General features: G+C 37.7%; 1 protein-coding gene across 11 annotated transcripts in view; it reads right to left on the reverse strand.

The window, feature by feature from the left end:
• Positions 1-16,895, reverse strand: part of kug (FAT atypical cadherin kugelei) — a 501,386-nt gene that overhangs the window by 44,326 nt on the left and 440,165 nt on the right. For all 11 annotated transcript variants that reach the window (XM_069132177.1, XM_069132176.1, XM_069132174.1 and 8 more), the window contains one exon: positions 8,199-8,260. In XM_069132177.1, coding sequence (XP_068988278.1) covers positions 8,199-8,260 — 62 coding nt within the window. The remainder of the gene's footprint in view (positions 1-8,198; positions 8,261-16,895) is intronic.

Below are 16,895 nucleotides of genomic sequence, written 5' to 3' on the forward strand. Positions count from 1 at the left end.
GAGAGAATGAGCGCGCGAGAGAGAGAGAGAGAGAGAGAAAAAGAGAGAGAGAGCGGGGTGCCTGATATTCGTTCAATTAACGAAGAATCTGCAATGAGAGAGTTTAACCCCATCCGTCGATCATAAATTTCAACAGTCTATAGCGTGAGTAGATGCTCGAAACTGTATCCGGCAGACACTTGGCGTCCTGTGCCGTTGGTAAGCAAGTTTCAAGTCTACTTCGAATACCGTCGGTCGAGTATCTGGAAGCGTGCCTCGTGAATAAGATCACTGAACCGGCCCCCGAAAACCTGGAGCCATCAAAACTTAGCGAGCCTTTCTTCGATCTACGGAAACCGGAAACTTTGCTGCCAGAATTCGCGGTTCGTCCTTCATTTTCTTTCCGCGTTATTTCGTTAATGTTCGAGCTCGAAATATGAGAACTTCGATGGGAAAAAGAAGCGAATGAAACGGATAAGGTGAAAATTGACGAAGGTTGTGATATGGATGAATAGGATGTAATTACGTGAGATAGTTTTCTATAGCGATTCTTTATTTCGTGGATGATTTGCTTGTATTCTTGTTAAAATGTGAGATCTCGTGTTCATAGATTCGGATGAAAATTTCAAACAGAGTGAAACATGATATATGTTAGTTGTTTTTGAAAATAAATCGAAATAAATAAAAAACGAATCGTTTCAAGAAAGATAATCATGAATTAAAATATTTCTTCAATGAAGCTTATTTTTAAGTTATTAAGCGACTTAGAAGAATATTAAAAATAAGAGAATTTCGTTTCCGGGATTTTAATCTCCAACAGTTTTAATTACGAAATGGGACGAATAACTATCAATCTCCTTTCCTTGTTATCAAAGGATCCTCTGAAAAGCTTTATAAAATGAAATTTATTCCCTGCCTCAAAGAGAGTTTTGACTTTTTAATCTCTAGATACAAAGTGCACGATATTATACATTTGATTTTTTCCTTTTATTAGAAGTTTCTCAACTATATCAATTTATAAATTACCCGAATATGGTTTAAAGAGAAACTTTCATATGATCCCTTAACGTTAATTGCCTGTAAGCAGTAAACTCCTAGCGCAGAGGTATTCAGGATCATGGTTCCCTTATTGTTCTAGGCAATAACCGTGCAACAAAGCTTTCGAACGACCTAATTTTCAATAGAAAAGGTATTTACAGGAGTTCATAGTCTCTTATCGCTGTAACGGCGAGTTGTAGCACGTTTAATACCAAGATGAAGAATCTAGTTCTTTGAGTAGCCTACTATAATAAGATGACTGAGCAGGAAGTTGCTAGAATAGAAACTGATGAGATTCTCTCACTCCTCTTGCACACCAACCTTGTGCAAGTCAAATTCTAGAAATCCTTTGCGACTGTACGTTGGTTAAAAATGTGGCGCTTTAACCTCCATGCAAAATTGCAGGATTTAGAACCGGGAATAAACAGTTCTTTCGGCCAGGCCATACCCGTATTTTAAAACGGATTCGGCCCTTTTGAAAGAAAAGGTGGTTGCACGGGGCTTTAGTCGCGCTTTGAATAAAACGCGACGAGATTTCCCTTGACATATTTTTATTTGGTTACGGGCATGTTTATATTTAAATTTTCAATGGAAAAAGATTATTGTAATGCACGGGTAATTCCAATGGTGACCTAAGGGTGTCTGTTCGTTTCTCGTGTAATAGGTAATTTTGATTCGTTTGCTATTATGTAGAAGCGATATCATTAATCGACGTTGTACGAATAAATGTGACTTAATTCCAAAATGATATATATGATCTGTCCAAAAAATAATCCTTTCAATCCTTCAATCTTCTTAGAAGTACAATTTTTCTTAGGTCTTTGCACACTGGTCCTGGTATTCCTTCTGTTATTTTTCAAAACAACTTGCGAAGTACTTTCTTCGAATCGCTGTACTATCGTGTCCTCGCTAAAGTATTTAACGAATTTTAACACAATTTCAAGTTATCCTTTCAAAATTTAAATTTCCTTGCGACAATCGAAGTAATTCGAAGATTAACGTTAGCAAAATTATAGGGAAATGTGTATGTTTTATCCAATGATGAAACGACAATTGCATTTGCGAAACAGAATGCAGTTATTGCGATTACTATTATCAATGATTACCCTAATAGACTTTGGGAGCAAGAAGCGAATATTAACTTGAATCGTGTAACCGTGACTCAACAAATTTTCGACGTGAACTAATTGCCGTTGCCATAATTTAATATTACCGGTGCAAGTTTTGGAAGTGTACATTTGTTCCCTATGTCGAAGAGTAACCTTAATTCGTAGTCATTAGATGAGCAAAACAGAAATTATATGAATGTACAGTTTAAAATAAAAAATTATCGGGAATAATTCCTGCTTTTGAATATCAACTGATGAAATGCGATTATTAGATTAGAAAATTGAGCGATGCGCGATTTATGGTTCAATAACGTGTTTGATTTATTAACCAACCAGTCAAACGTCAAATATCACCACTCAACATCAAAACTGAATATTTGTTAATCAAACCTTTCGAATGATATCATTATAAGAGATTCCATTTAAATCACATATCTTCATATGTTATAAATCTGTAATTAAATATGCACGATCGAAATGACTCCATGTTGTTATATATTGAATATGCCGATTATTTGCATAGATAAGTATATAGATAAAATTTTATTCGATTTGATTGATATTGATTGCCTGTAAATACATTTTACTTCCTTTTCCTTTTCTTCGAAATATAAGTAAAGTAATAAATAAGTCTATGAGTAATATCGACATTTTGGAAACGAAACACGTCGATTTTTGTGAAACAGCGAACGATTCCAGGATTTATTGTGTTCAAAAAGCAGCGGACAGCACGAGTCGAGTTTCCGTTGCGGAGGAAAAGCGGTTTCTAGTTTCCTGCATGCCTACGAATGCGGTAGTCGAGGCTCGTAAATTATGAAGCGGAATTATGAAAAAAGGCACGAACTTCGCCGACGTTTCTGCGAAAATGCAGCAACGCACGAATCTACGTACGACTACCATGTATTCTGGTCGAATAAACGAATTTCAGAGGTGCAGCAGAATAGGGATGAAGCCAAAATATTAAGTCACCCCATAAGCGATTTTCTTTCCTAACTTATCTACGAGAATTTGGATTGTATAAACAATTACCTATTAATATAAAATGTTACATTAACTATTTAACCTTCCTAATCATCGATACCGGTGCAGTTGCAGAGATATCGAGATTTATCACTTCAGTGACAATTAATATCCTCCTATTATAGTAATTCAATTAAGAAGACCCGTGTCTCTTCCTGCAGCATGTTCGATTAATTATCACGGGTCGCTTATGGAAAACATAGACTGCGACGATAATTGGGTTAATTTTATACGAATAACGCCGAGTCACCTGTACGATAATTAATTATTGCTTCAACGAGAATCGCTCGTTCTTTCTCTCCCTTTTCTCCTCTTTTTCTCCCTGATTTTCTTCGCGCGATTTATTAACGTCGGCCATTACGATCAACTAACGATGCTAATACAAATTTGTATTTCAAATATTAAATATCGTTCTGGATCATTATTTCGCGTGGCAGATTAATCTCGGATATATTCAGGAAGAGACCGGTCTATTTGCATTGCAAAGTTCCGCGCAATATGAAATGTAACTCGAACGAATCTCGATGACGTTCTCCACTGGATATCCTATTTCCACTAAATTAATGTGATTTCAGTGTGGCGACCGTGTGTCCCCTTAAGCTGTAATTATTCGTTTCACAGGGTTTTAACACGATGGTAGAATTTGATAATCGTAATTTATTAGATCGTCCGGAAAGTTTTACGTGAAAACTTCGTTGACGCTAAGTACTTGTAGTTTTATGTGCGTTTGATTGAATCTCTGATATATTGCTATAATCGCTAGCGAACACGCAACTTCTTTGTTCCAAACCCCTCTCGTCTCTAATGTTGATTTTAGTCTATAGATATTATTGTTTATTATAGTCATTATTAGACTGCGGATGTGTATGCAAATTTATATTTTTATGAACACAATTAGATAAACATGCACGTTTCAATATATTGTATATCTCTGCCTGTTACATACATATTTATTTATCATACGTATTTATCTACTTGAGAAAATATTTCCAGCATGATATTAACAAAAAAAGCTGCATATTTTAAATTTAGAAAGTTTTGGTATGAAAAAGTTCACAAGTCACACTGAATATGCGCATACTATTATATGTACATGTGCCCACCAAGTGGTTACAGTAGTGGTAACAGTGGTTTTAGAGGAAATGCTTCATAGAGCAGAAGTTTGAGAGATCCTATGGACCGTAGATATTCCAGACCGCTTTTGAAAGTATCTGGAGGGTGTTTGAATCTGAATTTCATTTAGGGAAATACAAGCAAGAAGTGGTTTAATTTATTCAAATTTTTTAATGAATATTATACGAAGGCAACATGCAAGTTAAATTTTAACATCCAATAATTAATTCCATGCTGCCAAAACTATACATACACGATGATACCAGCCACTTTGAATTTCTTCCACAAACATCATTTTCAAAACTTTCTTCCAAAAACATACATTTACTATGTCGCTGCAGACCCATTTCAGCTTGGACTTTCTTATCGATTGATACTTGCTACGTATCATGCCACCTTTGATCGTTCCGTTCAACAGAGAAGTAACTTGCATCTCGATGAAAGAAAATTTTCTGATTAAAGTAGACCTGGAAGCTAGAGACTTATCCTCTTTGTACGAGCTGTTCAATCTCAATTCTATTAAGAACGTACGATCTTGAAATATCTATACACCCACGAGACGATGACACTAACAGATAGCCAGTTTCGAGAGGCGGAACTTCAACCTTGGATCGACGACAACAGACTAAACAAATTTCATCGAACAAGTTTCTAGTTGACACTGATGTTTCTTTTGCTAGACAACGTATAATCAAGTATCGTAACTTTTACGCTGACACTGTATAAAACATAGCATAAGCATTCGTTCAATATGTCTCAAATAATTTCTATGCTGAAATCGGGAAGAATATTTAAAGGTAAAATGTTTGAAGACCAACTTAGAGTTGTTTATTGTCGAGGCAATACAGCATAGACGAAGATTACAAGGAGTTTCTATGATTTTTTAGCGACAACATCAACATCTGGTAGAGACGCGAGTATTTTTAGAAAATAACCCACTTGTTAAGTATCTTCACGCAATATCAAACATCAAAACTAAATCCTCAAATTCCACAATTTTAACAATACCGTCATTCGTTCGATTCACTCCCCAACTTGATGAACTACTAAAAATTAACGAAATAAGAATCCCAAATAGGCTGATATGTAAGCAACGCGTCCCACCAACTCAATTCTGTTACGCGTAAATCGAACATATCGTAACCGCGTGACTTAATAAATTTTATCCTCTCTTGAAGATCTGCTGTATCGGAAACCGACGTGGTTGTCCATGCAATCCCGATCTATTGACACGTAAAAACTCGTTATCGGGGCTGGAAAGCATTCGTCGTCTCTAGCAGCGTCTATTTATCTGTAGCCCTCGGTGCGGCCGGGAAAGCTTTTTCCAAGATTGCTATACCACTCCTTTGCTCTTTCCATTGTAACGAAATTCCGGTGTTTCACGACACACAGACGCACACATATACAAACACACGAAGTCTTATAGAAAGACACACGGCAGGGGAACCAGGCCGGTGCTCTTCCTTTAATCCGAACGCGAAGAGAAATCCCTGAGAGCCCCGGATGACGAGAGAGCCGCAGAGAAATGCCTCACCTTGTCCCGTCCTTGATTTTCTATCCACTCACTGGCCGACAGTTTGCTTTTCTTTCCTTCATCCGTCCATTTTAGTATCACTTCCTTTTTCCTCCCTTTTCTAACACAATCTCTCTCATTCATCCCTCCGAGAGGAGAGAAGCTCTCTTTCGGTGTTTCTCCGAGGGAATGACACCCTTAAAGCTGGTCCTCTCGCTTTCACCGTGCGAGACAGGAGATTCTCTCCTCATTTTACTTTTCAATCTTCGGGAGGATGCGATTTTCTTCCTCATTTCCAGTCTGACAATATTAGGGGATGAAGCGAGCGAATGGGTACCAAAGAGGGGGTAAGATCGAAGGGTGGAACGGTTTGAGAGATTCGCTAGGAGGTGAAGAGGGTGAAACTAAAGAGATAGAAAGGGTGCATCGGTAATCGACCTATCACCTGTTTGCGTTAGCACGCCGTTAGGAAATTCGATTTACCTTAATGACTTGCTACCATTCAACACTTTCAAGATTCCCCCCCCCCTGAATGGCTTTAAACCTCTGGACTATGTTTTCTAGTGTTTTGTATCTTTTTTAGCGATTTCATTTGGATGCGTAGAACGCTGCTTCGCCAGAGGCTATTTGAGAATGCGAGAACGTTTTAAACTCGGGGGATGAAATGAGCCGCTATCGTGTTTTGGATAAGGATTCGATGAGTTTTCCATGCTTAACTGTTACATTATGGAAAGTGATATTGCTTAATAGAATGAAGGAAATCTAGCTTCTTATACCGTTTTATACAGAATTTTTGCTTTGTAAACATTTTTCTTTATTTTCATTGTGAGCGTACCAAAGAAAGTTTGAGAATTTTCTATCTCAGGTATCCCAGAATTCTGCATAACAATTAGCATACGAAAATATGTAGCAATGTTTGTAGTTATACTGGGTGTTACAGAATACATTTTCCAGCCTCGCAGCATACACTCATGCATACATTACGTTTTACGTTGCCAAATGATGAAAGGGATTAAAAGCAATTAGTCACTACGTCCTGCAGTAAATTACTAAATTATGAAAATATGCGAATAGTCTCCTAATAATGTACTCAGAGGACATTACAAGAAGCCATGTACGATACTTGATTAAACATTTTTCCCCTTAAATAGTATTTTCTAGTCGTAATTGAAATATCAACATTCTACACATAGCATATAATCATTTCAATTATACTTTCCAAATATTCGCAGATTCACTATGGTAAATCAAATTTGTACATTCGTTAATCCACTTCCTCACATTAAGCTATATTTCAGTCCTATTAGCTTCCCCTTCCGCCATTTCGATTAACAACCAGGAATTATTAGAAAGTAATGAAAAAAGTAGTTTGGTTGAAGCAATTAACGAAGAACCTCTAAGCCCGAGCAAAAAGGATTTAGAATCTGCATTATGGCGTTTCATCGCGATCTGAGAAATTCGGCGTCGCCTCGTCATGGCCTGACTCGCGTGAATCCGGCTTAACCCGACCACGGTTCGTGTGCAAAGAGCCAACTACGCGACCACGTATACATCGACGCATGATTATACTTAGCGTAAGGTGATTATTTTGCTGAAGCTACTTGGGAGTCGGACAACTAGTATTAAGCCGGGTACGGTATCGCGTCAAAACTTTCCGGGATCTGCTGGTAATCGCGTCAGAAAATAAACGATTAAGGGGATACAGAACTTGTGTTGTATACGAATGCACCGTGAAAAGGACCTGATTGTAATTTTGAAAGCGTAATTTATGAATTTTGTGAGACACGGCTTAGAATTCGAGACATAGAAATTAAATAAGGGTTGCTTACTACGTGAAGATGAATTTCTATTATACGATTGGGAATTAATAAATTTTGTAGCTATTGCATCCAAATAAATCTAGTTTATGTGTTTAGCGAAGTATAATTTAGATTTTTATATAGGAATTAAATAAGATTGAGTTTCAAGGAATTATACACGATTGAATTTTCTAGATGTTGCATATAAAGAACCAGAAAAAATTTATGAAGAGTACGTTTAATTGAAAATACGTACATATCGCGGAGAAAATTTAGCGGAATGCAATGAAGATGTAAATTTGCATTTTGATATCGTTTGCATATTACGTGTATACGATTAAATATACGTTCGAATTTATTTCCAAAAAACAAATCCTGACAAAAATTAATTTCAAATAACAAGTTTGCATACAGGTTAAATACGTGGAATGCCATCAACCTGCAATTTATGTATCATTCCGTATTCAATGTAACATGACCCGTTCGATTAATCGCAAGACAACGACGCGTCACCCAAAAAATCCAGGACTCTCACAAATAACGGCTGATTCATGGTCCCGAATCAAATTTCAATGTATACATTTTCTTTTTCTCCGTTTACGAACAATCATTTGTATGCAAACTCACCTCGAGAACATGTTCCGCTTGGTTCTCTCGATCGAGTTTCCGGCCGCTGGTCGTGATCAAACCTGAAACATAATTAAATAGAGAATTAGATCAGCAACCTTAATAAATCCCGATTAAACGGTGTTTCAATTAAGGTTTCTGGGCTGACGTTTTATCGTCGAGTACCGACCGGTAAACCGACGCCACCGAGCAAACCGGAGGACAATCCTCCGTGGCAATTTACGGTGAAATGAAAAGGCCTCAATTAGCGGGACAAAGATTAGCTCGATGCCCACGGTTTCCACGAAATTATAGCGTTCAGATTTCACCGGGATCCCGTCGAACTCGTCTCTCTATTCTTTCCCTCGTTGTTCACATTTTCTCCCTTCACCTCTTTCCTCTCGTCTCTTTTTCATTTTCTATGCAATTACGCATAGATATACATACTGTAGCTGCCGAATGTATTCGTGCATTTATCGTAGAAAATTTTGTATGAATATATTATGTGTGTTGTACAAGATTTTCTGAAACTTCTGAAATTTATTGGTAACAAAGTATATATTGCAAGTATATATACATTTAGTAAAAAGCTGATATGACACGGATAGAGGTCTTAAATATATAATTAGTGCTAAAGATGGTCTCGTTAAATATTATGGCTTTCTATAATGTATATATGACTGCATAAATACTTTATTGACTTTTTCTGCAGAAAATATCCGTATCTTCTCGATACATTTTCAGATTCGTTTCAAACTTTGCGAACGTAATTATGATAGTTACACATCTCATTATAGTGTTAGTAAAATTTCAAAATGTTTCTTGTAGCACACATAATATTACAATATATTCATAAAGAGATTCCATGTGTGTTTAAATACTCTCGAGTGCCACTGTATATTTGCGCACATACAGTATATTTTATTTCACACCCACGATTCAATGCACGACATTCAGGGATTCGTTTGTGGTTTCACTTGGCGAAAATTCGAGGACTAACGATGACCGACGATAGATATGCCGTTCCGTTCGTTCAATTCGCAGCGAAGAACGAACGGTTTTCCGTCACAGCGTGGAATCGAAAAGGCTCGAATGCCTCGCGGACACCGGGCGTTTCGCGCATCCGTCTGCTTTCGACGAGTGTCGTCGAAAAATAATTGAGGGAAGGGGGAAAAAAATGAGAGTTTCGGGTCTGGCATTGTCTGTAGCCGAGCTTCGAACGTCGGCGATCGAGAAACGTCGACGTGGTAATTGGGTTTCGGCCTTCTATTCGTCGCGGAGACCGTAACAATTTCGCGGCAAATTGTTCTTCGCGACGCGTCCCTTCTCGTTTTTCCGCCCATGTTCGTCGCCAGAAACGAAAGAAATTCGATCCGGAGAAAGACTGAAAAGGGGAAACGTTTCTTACGATTGATTTGATGCTGCACAGATGGGAGAGAAGATTAATTATTTATAAGAAGAATGGATGATCGAAATGAGACTGAAGCGTTGATATTACCGTTTAAATGGGTTAAATTAAAATTTGCCCGTCGATGAGTAAAATTAAAAATATATTTGAAGAGTTAAATGTAAATCCTTCGTTGATGGTTAAATGCAACATTTTTGACGAAGAAAGTGAAGAACGAATGTTTTCTTGTTCGAATAAGTTGAAATAAAAATTAATTTGAACTGTACTATTTAGTATTATTGACTCTTGCAATGATTTTTGTAATGACTTCTTTCGAAAGTTAGAAAGAATTTTCCATTTCGTTAAGCTACACCTACAACGTAATAATTTTAACTATGTTTCAGTATGTAGCATCTACCAGAGCAACTTTTTGACAGGATGACAGAAGATTTAACCGGATGCAGACAGTTTCCGGACTCTGAGAACGTTTCTAAAAGCAACATTGCAGAACAAAAACGAAGCCCCTGAAAATATTTCCAGAGTACATTGTCCCGCGGTCGCATTCCTTTTTTTACATTCTGCACGGTTTCTCCGGCTTCCGGCAACGGTAGCAAACGACACAGATTTTATATTTCAACCGGAAATACTAATCAGGTTAAGAAGCCGCATGTTTCTACTTCGCGAAGAAGCGAGATGTTTGGCACGCGTGCGCGAAATTTACCAAACCTCTGATTCTGTGCATTCCATTACATTTCAAGTGAGGAACGCTTGAATTTCGTGGATGCGAAATATATTGAACGCGGCTGTGTTCACGAAGCTAATTATCGACAAAATTCATGCGCTAATTAGAAAGCTTTATCTAGCTCCTTGAGGTCTGATTTATTCAATAAGGAATATTATCAAAAATTGCGTAAAAATGTTGGTTAAATTTCTGTAATTGAATCGCAATTTATTTTCAAATATTCCCTTCTTCTGTTGACGTATCTTTTGTCTACTACGTTCAGAGATAAAAAACAATTTACAGATACATTCGTCCAATAATATCCATATATAAATTTAAATTACGTAGCGAGGCTGTAAAAGAAAGAAATTAATTACAACATTGAACATAATTGATGAAACGAGCATGAATACCCAATTAGCTTTTGGTATGGTAAAGAATCAATTACAATTGCAAATGAAATTTTCAGTAGGTAAATGAAGATTTGTATACATTAAAATTCCAATAGATGCTAACAAAGTTCGACCGTTTCGATATTCTTCAACTGTATAATTCAGTTTGGTTACTGTTGAACATCAAGATCATATAATCTACTTTTTATAACGAAATCAAACATGTCATTTATGGCGCATTTCAACTAATATTCAACAGCTGCTTGCACTCCCAAATTTTCTGTAAATTACATAAAAAAAATGCGCAGTTTACTAATAACAAAAACTCGTGCTTGTGTGTATTATATAATTAGAAATACAAAGCTGTCGGATCACACAGGGACATCAACACAAAATGACGATACACGTCATTTGATCGAATCGAGCCCAGATCACAATCACGGGTTGACATAAAAAATTGACAAGAAACTACAGTACGGTCGTCAAATGCAATATCGTTGCTTAAATACGACGCTGGTACGACGTACACTTTTCTGGCCAAAAGATTCGACGTGGTAATAAAGGTCGACGTTCTGCCAGCGTGCGCTTTTCTCGTTGGAATCACTGGTGAAACGAGAAAAAGGGGAAGGTTAGAAGGGTGAGATGACGCGACGAATGTACAGGGTGAGTCTGAAAGGCTGTTGGAAAATTTACGAGAGTGATACACGCGTGTCAAAGCTAAGATATGTAAACGACAAAATGGAACCACGATAGAATCGAGTCCTTTTTCGGTTCGCATTGCAGTGCCCAGCTGGAGGATTTTCGTGTGCTCACTTATATGGAGTTGGTTTTTATATGGAATTTAGAGAAACTTTCGAATAACAGAGTGAAAGAGTGGATTGATGTTTTGTTGATTTTTCTATAGTTACGTAACATGAAAATTAAGATAGTTTTGAAAATGCTCTATTCTTCCTAGGTATTTAAATAATTTATAATAACAGATACTCTCTACGATTCTTTTATATTTATTAATTATTGGATTTTACTGAGATCGTTTAATTCCTATATTCCTCTCGTAAGTAATTTTTTATTGAAGAAATATGTAACAAAAGCCAAAATGGAAAACGAAAGATTTACATTAAACTACATTATATGCATACCAATTTAAATAACATTTTAATACAATGTACGCAATTTAATACGTTTAATGGCGCTCTTCCGGTTCAAAAACGATCCAAAACTCTTACAAAACAAGGTACATTACTTCTATTCCCATGATTCATTCGCGTCACCCTCTAGGCTCGATCCACATAAGAAAAGAATGGTCACGAGGAACGAGAGATCGTCGAAAAATAAAGTGAACAAGACGAAGTGAAAAAGAAAGGGAAAGCCTGATACCGGTAAAAACTCGACGACGAATAGAAAAGTTCACGACGTAGAACGCATTTAAATAATTGCTTTTCGTTTTGGTCCCTCGGTCTCATCACATCGAGACATCGTCGTCTCGACTGACTCACCCGAATGAACGCGCGGTTCGTCACACGTAGACAGCTTTCTCCGCGGGAAATTCGTTATCGGAAATCAAAACTATTCGCGATATTATTGACAGTACTATCTGGTTCCGCCGATATACCAAGATGTGCCGCTATCATCAGATCAGAACGGATTTATGTTTCGTCTCCCCGGAGCACAACCGACGTCGTTCATCCCCGAGATCTCGAAGCCCGCCGGCAGCTTACTCTATGACGACTGCTAAAAAATGTTCCGTGGAAAACCGTGGGACCAGCCAGCTTCCCCGGAGAAATTTTTTCCCCTGCACAGTTCACGTCGCGTCGTCGAGCGTGATTTCCGGTGAAGAGTGTCGCAGAGGTTCTTTTCACGTGCATTCGAGGAACATCCCCGTCGCGTGAAAATATCGCGACTGAACGAACAGTGTTGCGTATATGGGCTGCGTATTTGAAAAAAGGAGGAAAAATTGTGAATCGAAGTTTGAAAAGGGTTTTTGGGGGACAGAGAAATGTTAGTGACACCTTAGAAATTAGAATTGTATATACTGTGTTATTGGACAAGTTTGATTTATGTCAAAAATCAATTATACACTATATTTACGTTTGTTACGACTAAGCCTAAGTGAAACGAATCGAAATGAAACGGATGTGTTTTTATTAATTTCCAATTGCGTGATGATCGAAGTCTTTTTTAACGGGTTAAATGGTCGCATATTATTTGTTAGTTTCGCGAACACTGGTCGTAATCGAGCTTAAACTTTAAAATATCGTAAAATATTCAATAATATACATTCTACAACAAACTAATCCGATGCTAAAACGAAATGCAGCGCAAGTAACAAGTTGTAATATTATTGTAGCGTCCTGATGAAAAGTGGTTCATCAAGCATAATTCATTTCCATAGAATTAGCACGTGATCGAAATCAAGGCAGAACTCGAAAATCGGGAGATTTATCGCGGTCACGTGTTATTTAGGTATGCAAATTACGCATCTTGCTCCACAGATCGGTAAAGGTGAAACTCCGGTGAGTTGAAGGCACGAAATCAGGACGCTTGGAAATTTAACGAGCGCCGGTACAATCAGAAGCCGCCATTGATCGCGTATGAAGAATCGAAACAATTGCTACCTATCGACGTGTACGTATCGCTTTGAATTGCAAATGCGTCGCGGGATCTTAAAATTCGTGCCGGATCGGCTGGTGTTTTTCGGTCATGTCGGGCTATCGACCTTATTCCATCGGTTCCGATCGTCGAATAAACTCGGATAAACTCGCGAACGCGATTCTAGAAGCTCTCAATCGACGACATAGGACTTTCGTATTGAGTTTCCACGTGAACAGGTGTTAAACGAAGGAACGAGCGAACGGGATAAAAATAAAAGAGCGAAATCGCAGGGTTGAATGAGCCGGGCTGAACACGCTGGTTGCGACTGAATTTCGCGTTCGAAATGTGTGACGAGAGTTTAGTAGAAGAAAAAGTAGATTTACCGAGTTTTATATTCATCAAGTTAAGAATACGCGAATAAAATATAGCTTTCGTCATGTTTGCAGGAAATTTCAGAAACTTTAAATATTTCAAAAGCATAAAGATAGAAACAATAAATGACCAGAGAAACGTATAAACAGATAAATAAATATGTATATTGGAAACTAGTAGTTAATACTCGTGTGACGATAGCGTCGCGTCACAGGTCATCATATTGTTACGTAACTTTGTATAATAGATATTAAAGTATCACGATTTCAGATAAAAGTATAGTAAAATTTAGTCAGATTCGACGAAGGATAAAACGAGGAGTACATAGTTAAAAGTTGAACATTGAAATGTGAATATCTTTCAAAACGGATTGAAAATATATTAATACATTGAAAGTACTAAAAATGTACTAATGATCCATTATTTTGCATAAATATAAAATTTCGATTCAAATACCTTTTCAGTTGGACGAATAACCAAAATAATATCCCTATCGCCGTTCGCCTGTTCGAATACTCGATTGCAGCAGACATAAAAAAACCTTTTCGTGATAAAACGCGATGTTCACCGGATACGACTAACCTGTTTCACTGGCGCATGTGTACACACAGCTTTCCCCGAGCTGCAGCGTATTACACAGCCGAGAGAGCCGTGGTATCTGATCTAATCCTCGCAATAGCATTCCCCAAACGCCGTGATTATCCGTTATTATTTCCTGTGTTTCTTTAAATAAAAACAATACAGTTGGTGAAGCGTAAACGTAACAACCGCGCGAAATTAGATCGCTTTCCGGTGACTCTCGCGCTGTAACTTATGCAATCTCGTTCATAGTAGTCGGCTCTTTAAGCAGCGTTTACGTTAGGCAACTTTTGCTCGATTAACCGAGTCGATCGATCTCGAATCATTGAAACTCAGTTGAAAGTTTTCTCGTGTAAACCAAATTTCAATCAAGTGGAAACCTTCGAACAACTTGTGATAACCTAAACTGAAGTTATCCATTTGTCCACTTTTGATCCAACGATTTACTTTTACGTCACGTAATTACGAATTACGTTAGGCTTCGCGATTTGTTCTTTTGGTTTCCGCGAACTCGTTCGTTCTGCTTTTCGTTCGAATCGGGAACGGTTGAAGAAAGGAAATGGAGAAGTGTTTCGTTACGTGCGCGTAATTGCGATAACGAAGCTGAGGTAGTTATGCTGTACAATGTACATGCGATTTCTGACCTTCTTTTCGAGTTGATTGTTGGGATGTTTTATGGCCGGAATCGTGCTGCAGTTCATTGTGCAGTGTCTTTTCTTTTTACTGGATCCTATCGGCCGACAGTTCTTTCTTTCGTTTTTATATGCGAATGTCAGAGATGTAGCGAAGAAGCAGTTTTACTTTGTTAGAAATTTGATAATGCTACGCGTAGTTAATCGCAAGCTTATCTTTGTGCAAAAGAATTTCCATTTGTAATCGAGTACATGAGATTGCAAAGAGATGATAGCAAAGTTTGAAAACAGAGTATTAATAAATTTACAGATCTAGCATCTCATAAAAATGTATAAATATTATTATCAGAGGAAGAATTCCATTCTAATTAATGCTCTGACAAATATTCTGTTCTCATATCATTACCATTCACCGCCCTTCAAATTTACAAAAATTCCTATAGTAAAATATCCATTTATAATCAGGCGAAAATTCAGAGTTCATGTTTCCAATTTCCAAACTCGACGCAATTCTTGGTTCGATAGTAACACTGAATGAAATAGACATAAATTCTAGTTGTTTTATCATCACCACCATCAGCATCAATCAATACATTAAATGCTTATTAACGAGCAAATAATTCATCTTGGTACCTCGCGTTCATCTTTCTTCCTATCAGAAACATTTACGATTACCTCCGGCCAACTCTCCATTCCCTCAACGATAATTCATACAATCAGGCATCGCTACCATCTTGCGTCTTTCGATTCCCACAAAGGCCGGCGATTGCATCGGTTCACAAATCGCCGAGCGATTACAGTACGCACGCGTGCGTAGTTCCTAATCGCAGCGATCAATTTCGCGTTCGCGAGACGAAGAGAAAGTACGCGTATAAGCATACGTTTATACCTTGCAAAATGGCCAGGGTGAAATTCCCGGCTAAACGACCTATCTGTTCTTCACGCACGATCATCGTAGTTACCATGGCGATCCGTAGGCTTATTTCGAATCTCCCCGGCTTGTTTCTAAATCTGCGTATTCGCCGACTAAGCAGAATCCACGTAAACGTTCGTGATCAGTCGGATATTCTGATAAGTATTTTCGACGCGTACTTGTCGACTACTCTAATATTAGATATGTTCTACTCTCGCATCGCACAAGATACTGCATAGTTTTGATTACAATTTTGATTGCTCATTTTCAATTATTTGTTGTAGATTGATGTTAATTGATGAATTTATAGATTAACGCGTTGACCGCCACCCGGATTTTATATATTTTTCCCTGGAAGCTGTAATAGATTGAAATATGCTACGATATAATATTTAATTTTTGCAAAATATTACGTTATATTGACGAACTTCTTTTCTAACAATGTTGTCTAAATCATTCACATCATTAAAAAATGTTTACTTCATAAAATTTATCTTATCTTGATTACTTTAAAAAATTTAATCGCACGGGCTATCAACGTTCTTGACAGTCAACGTGTTCGTTGAAATAAATTGATAGAACGTGTGGAAAGATTATTCGCATAATTGACGGATAATAAAACATAACTTTAAAGAACGCCAAAATTTAGAAGCAATTCCAAGAACCTATATCTTCCTGTTCCTTATTCCATCAAGATTCAAGCATCACGGAGTTCCATCAATTTGTCGCTCAGCAGCCGTAGAACCGTCAGCTCTGTGAGATCGAAATTCATTTCCGACGATCCCGCGGATATATCCTGGTTGAACCGCGGAAGCCTAAAAGCGCTTAACTTCCAGCTACCATTTGATCTAGCGTGCTCGACGCATCGAATTCCCGCTGGAGATCGCGAAATCGGCTTAACGGACTCGACGACCGCGTTAAACCACGCAACGTTTTACGCAACCCTGTAGTCTCCTACATATTTATCCGAGATTATTACGCTTTGTCACAGACGATCCACCGGATAAACAGCTTAGAGAAAAAGAAGCAACCGAATGCGTTCGCGTTTCACTTAATCACTGTATTAGGTTAAGTCGCGTATACACACGCTGTGCAAATGGTTTCGTGCATTGTTGATGAAAGGAATATGC

This window comes from Bombus flavifrons, chromosome 2, assembly GCF_040668555.2.
Source record: "Bombus flavifrons isolate JBK064 chromosome 2, iyBomFlav1_principal, whole genome shotgun sequence".
Lineage (NCBI taxonomy): Eukaryota > Metazoa > Arthropoda > Insecta > Hymenoptera > Apidae > Bombus > Bombus flavifrons.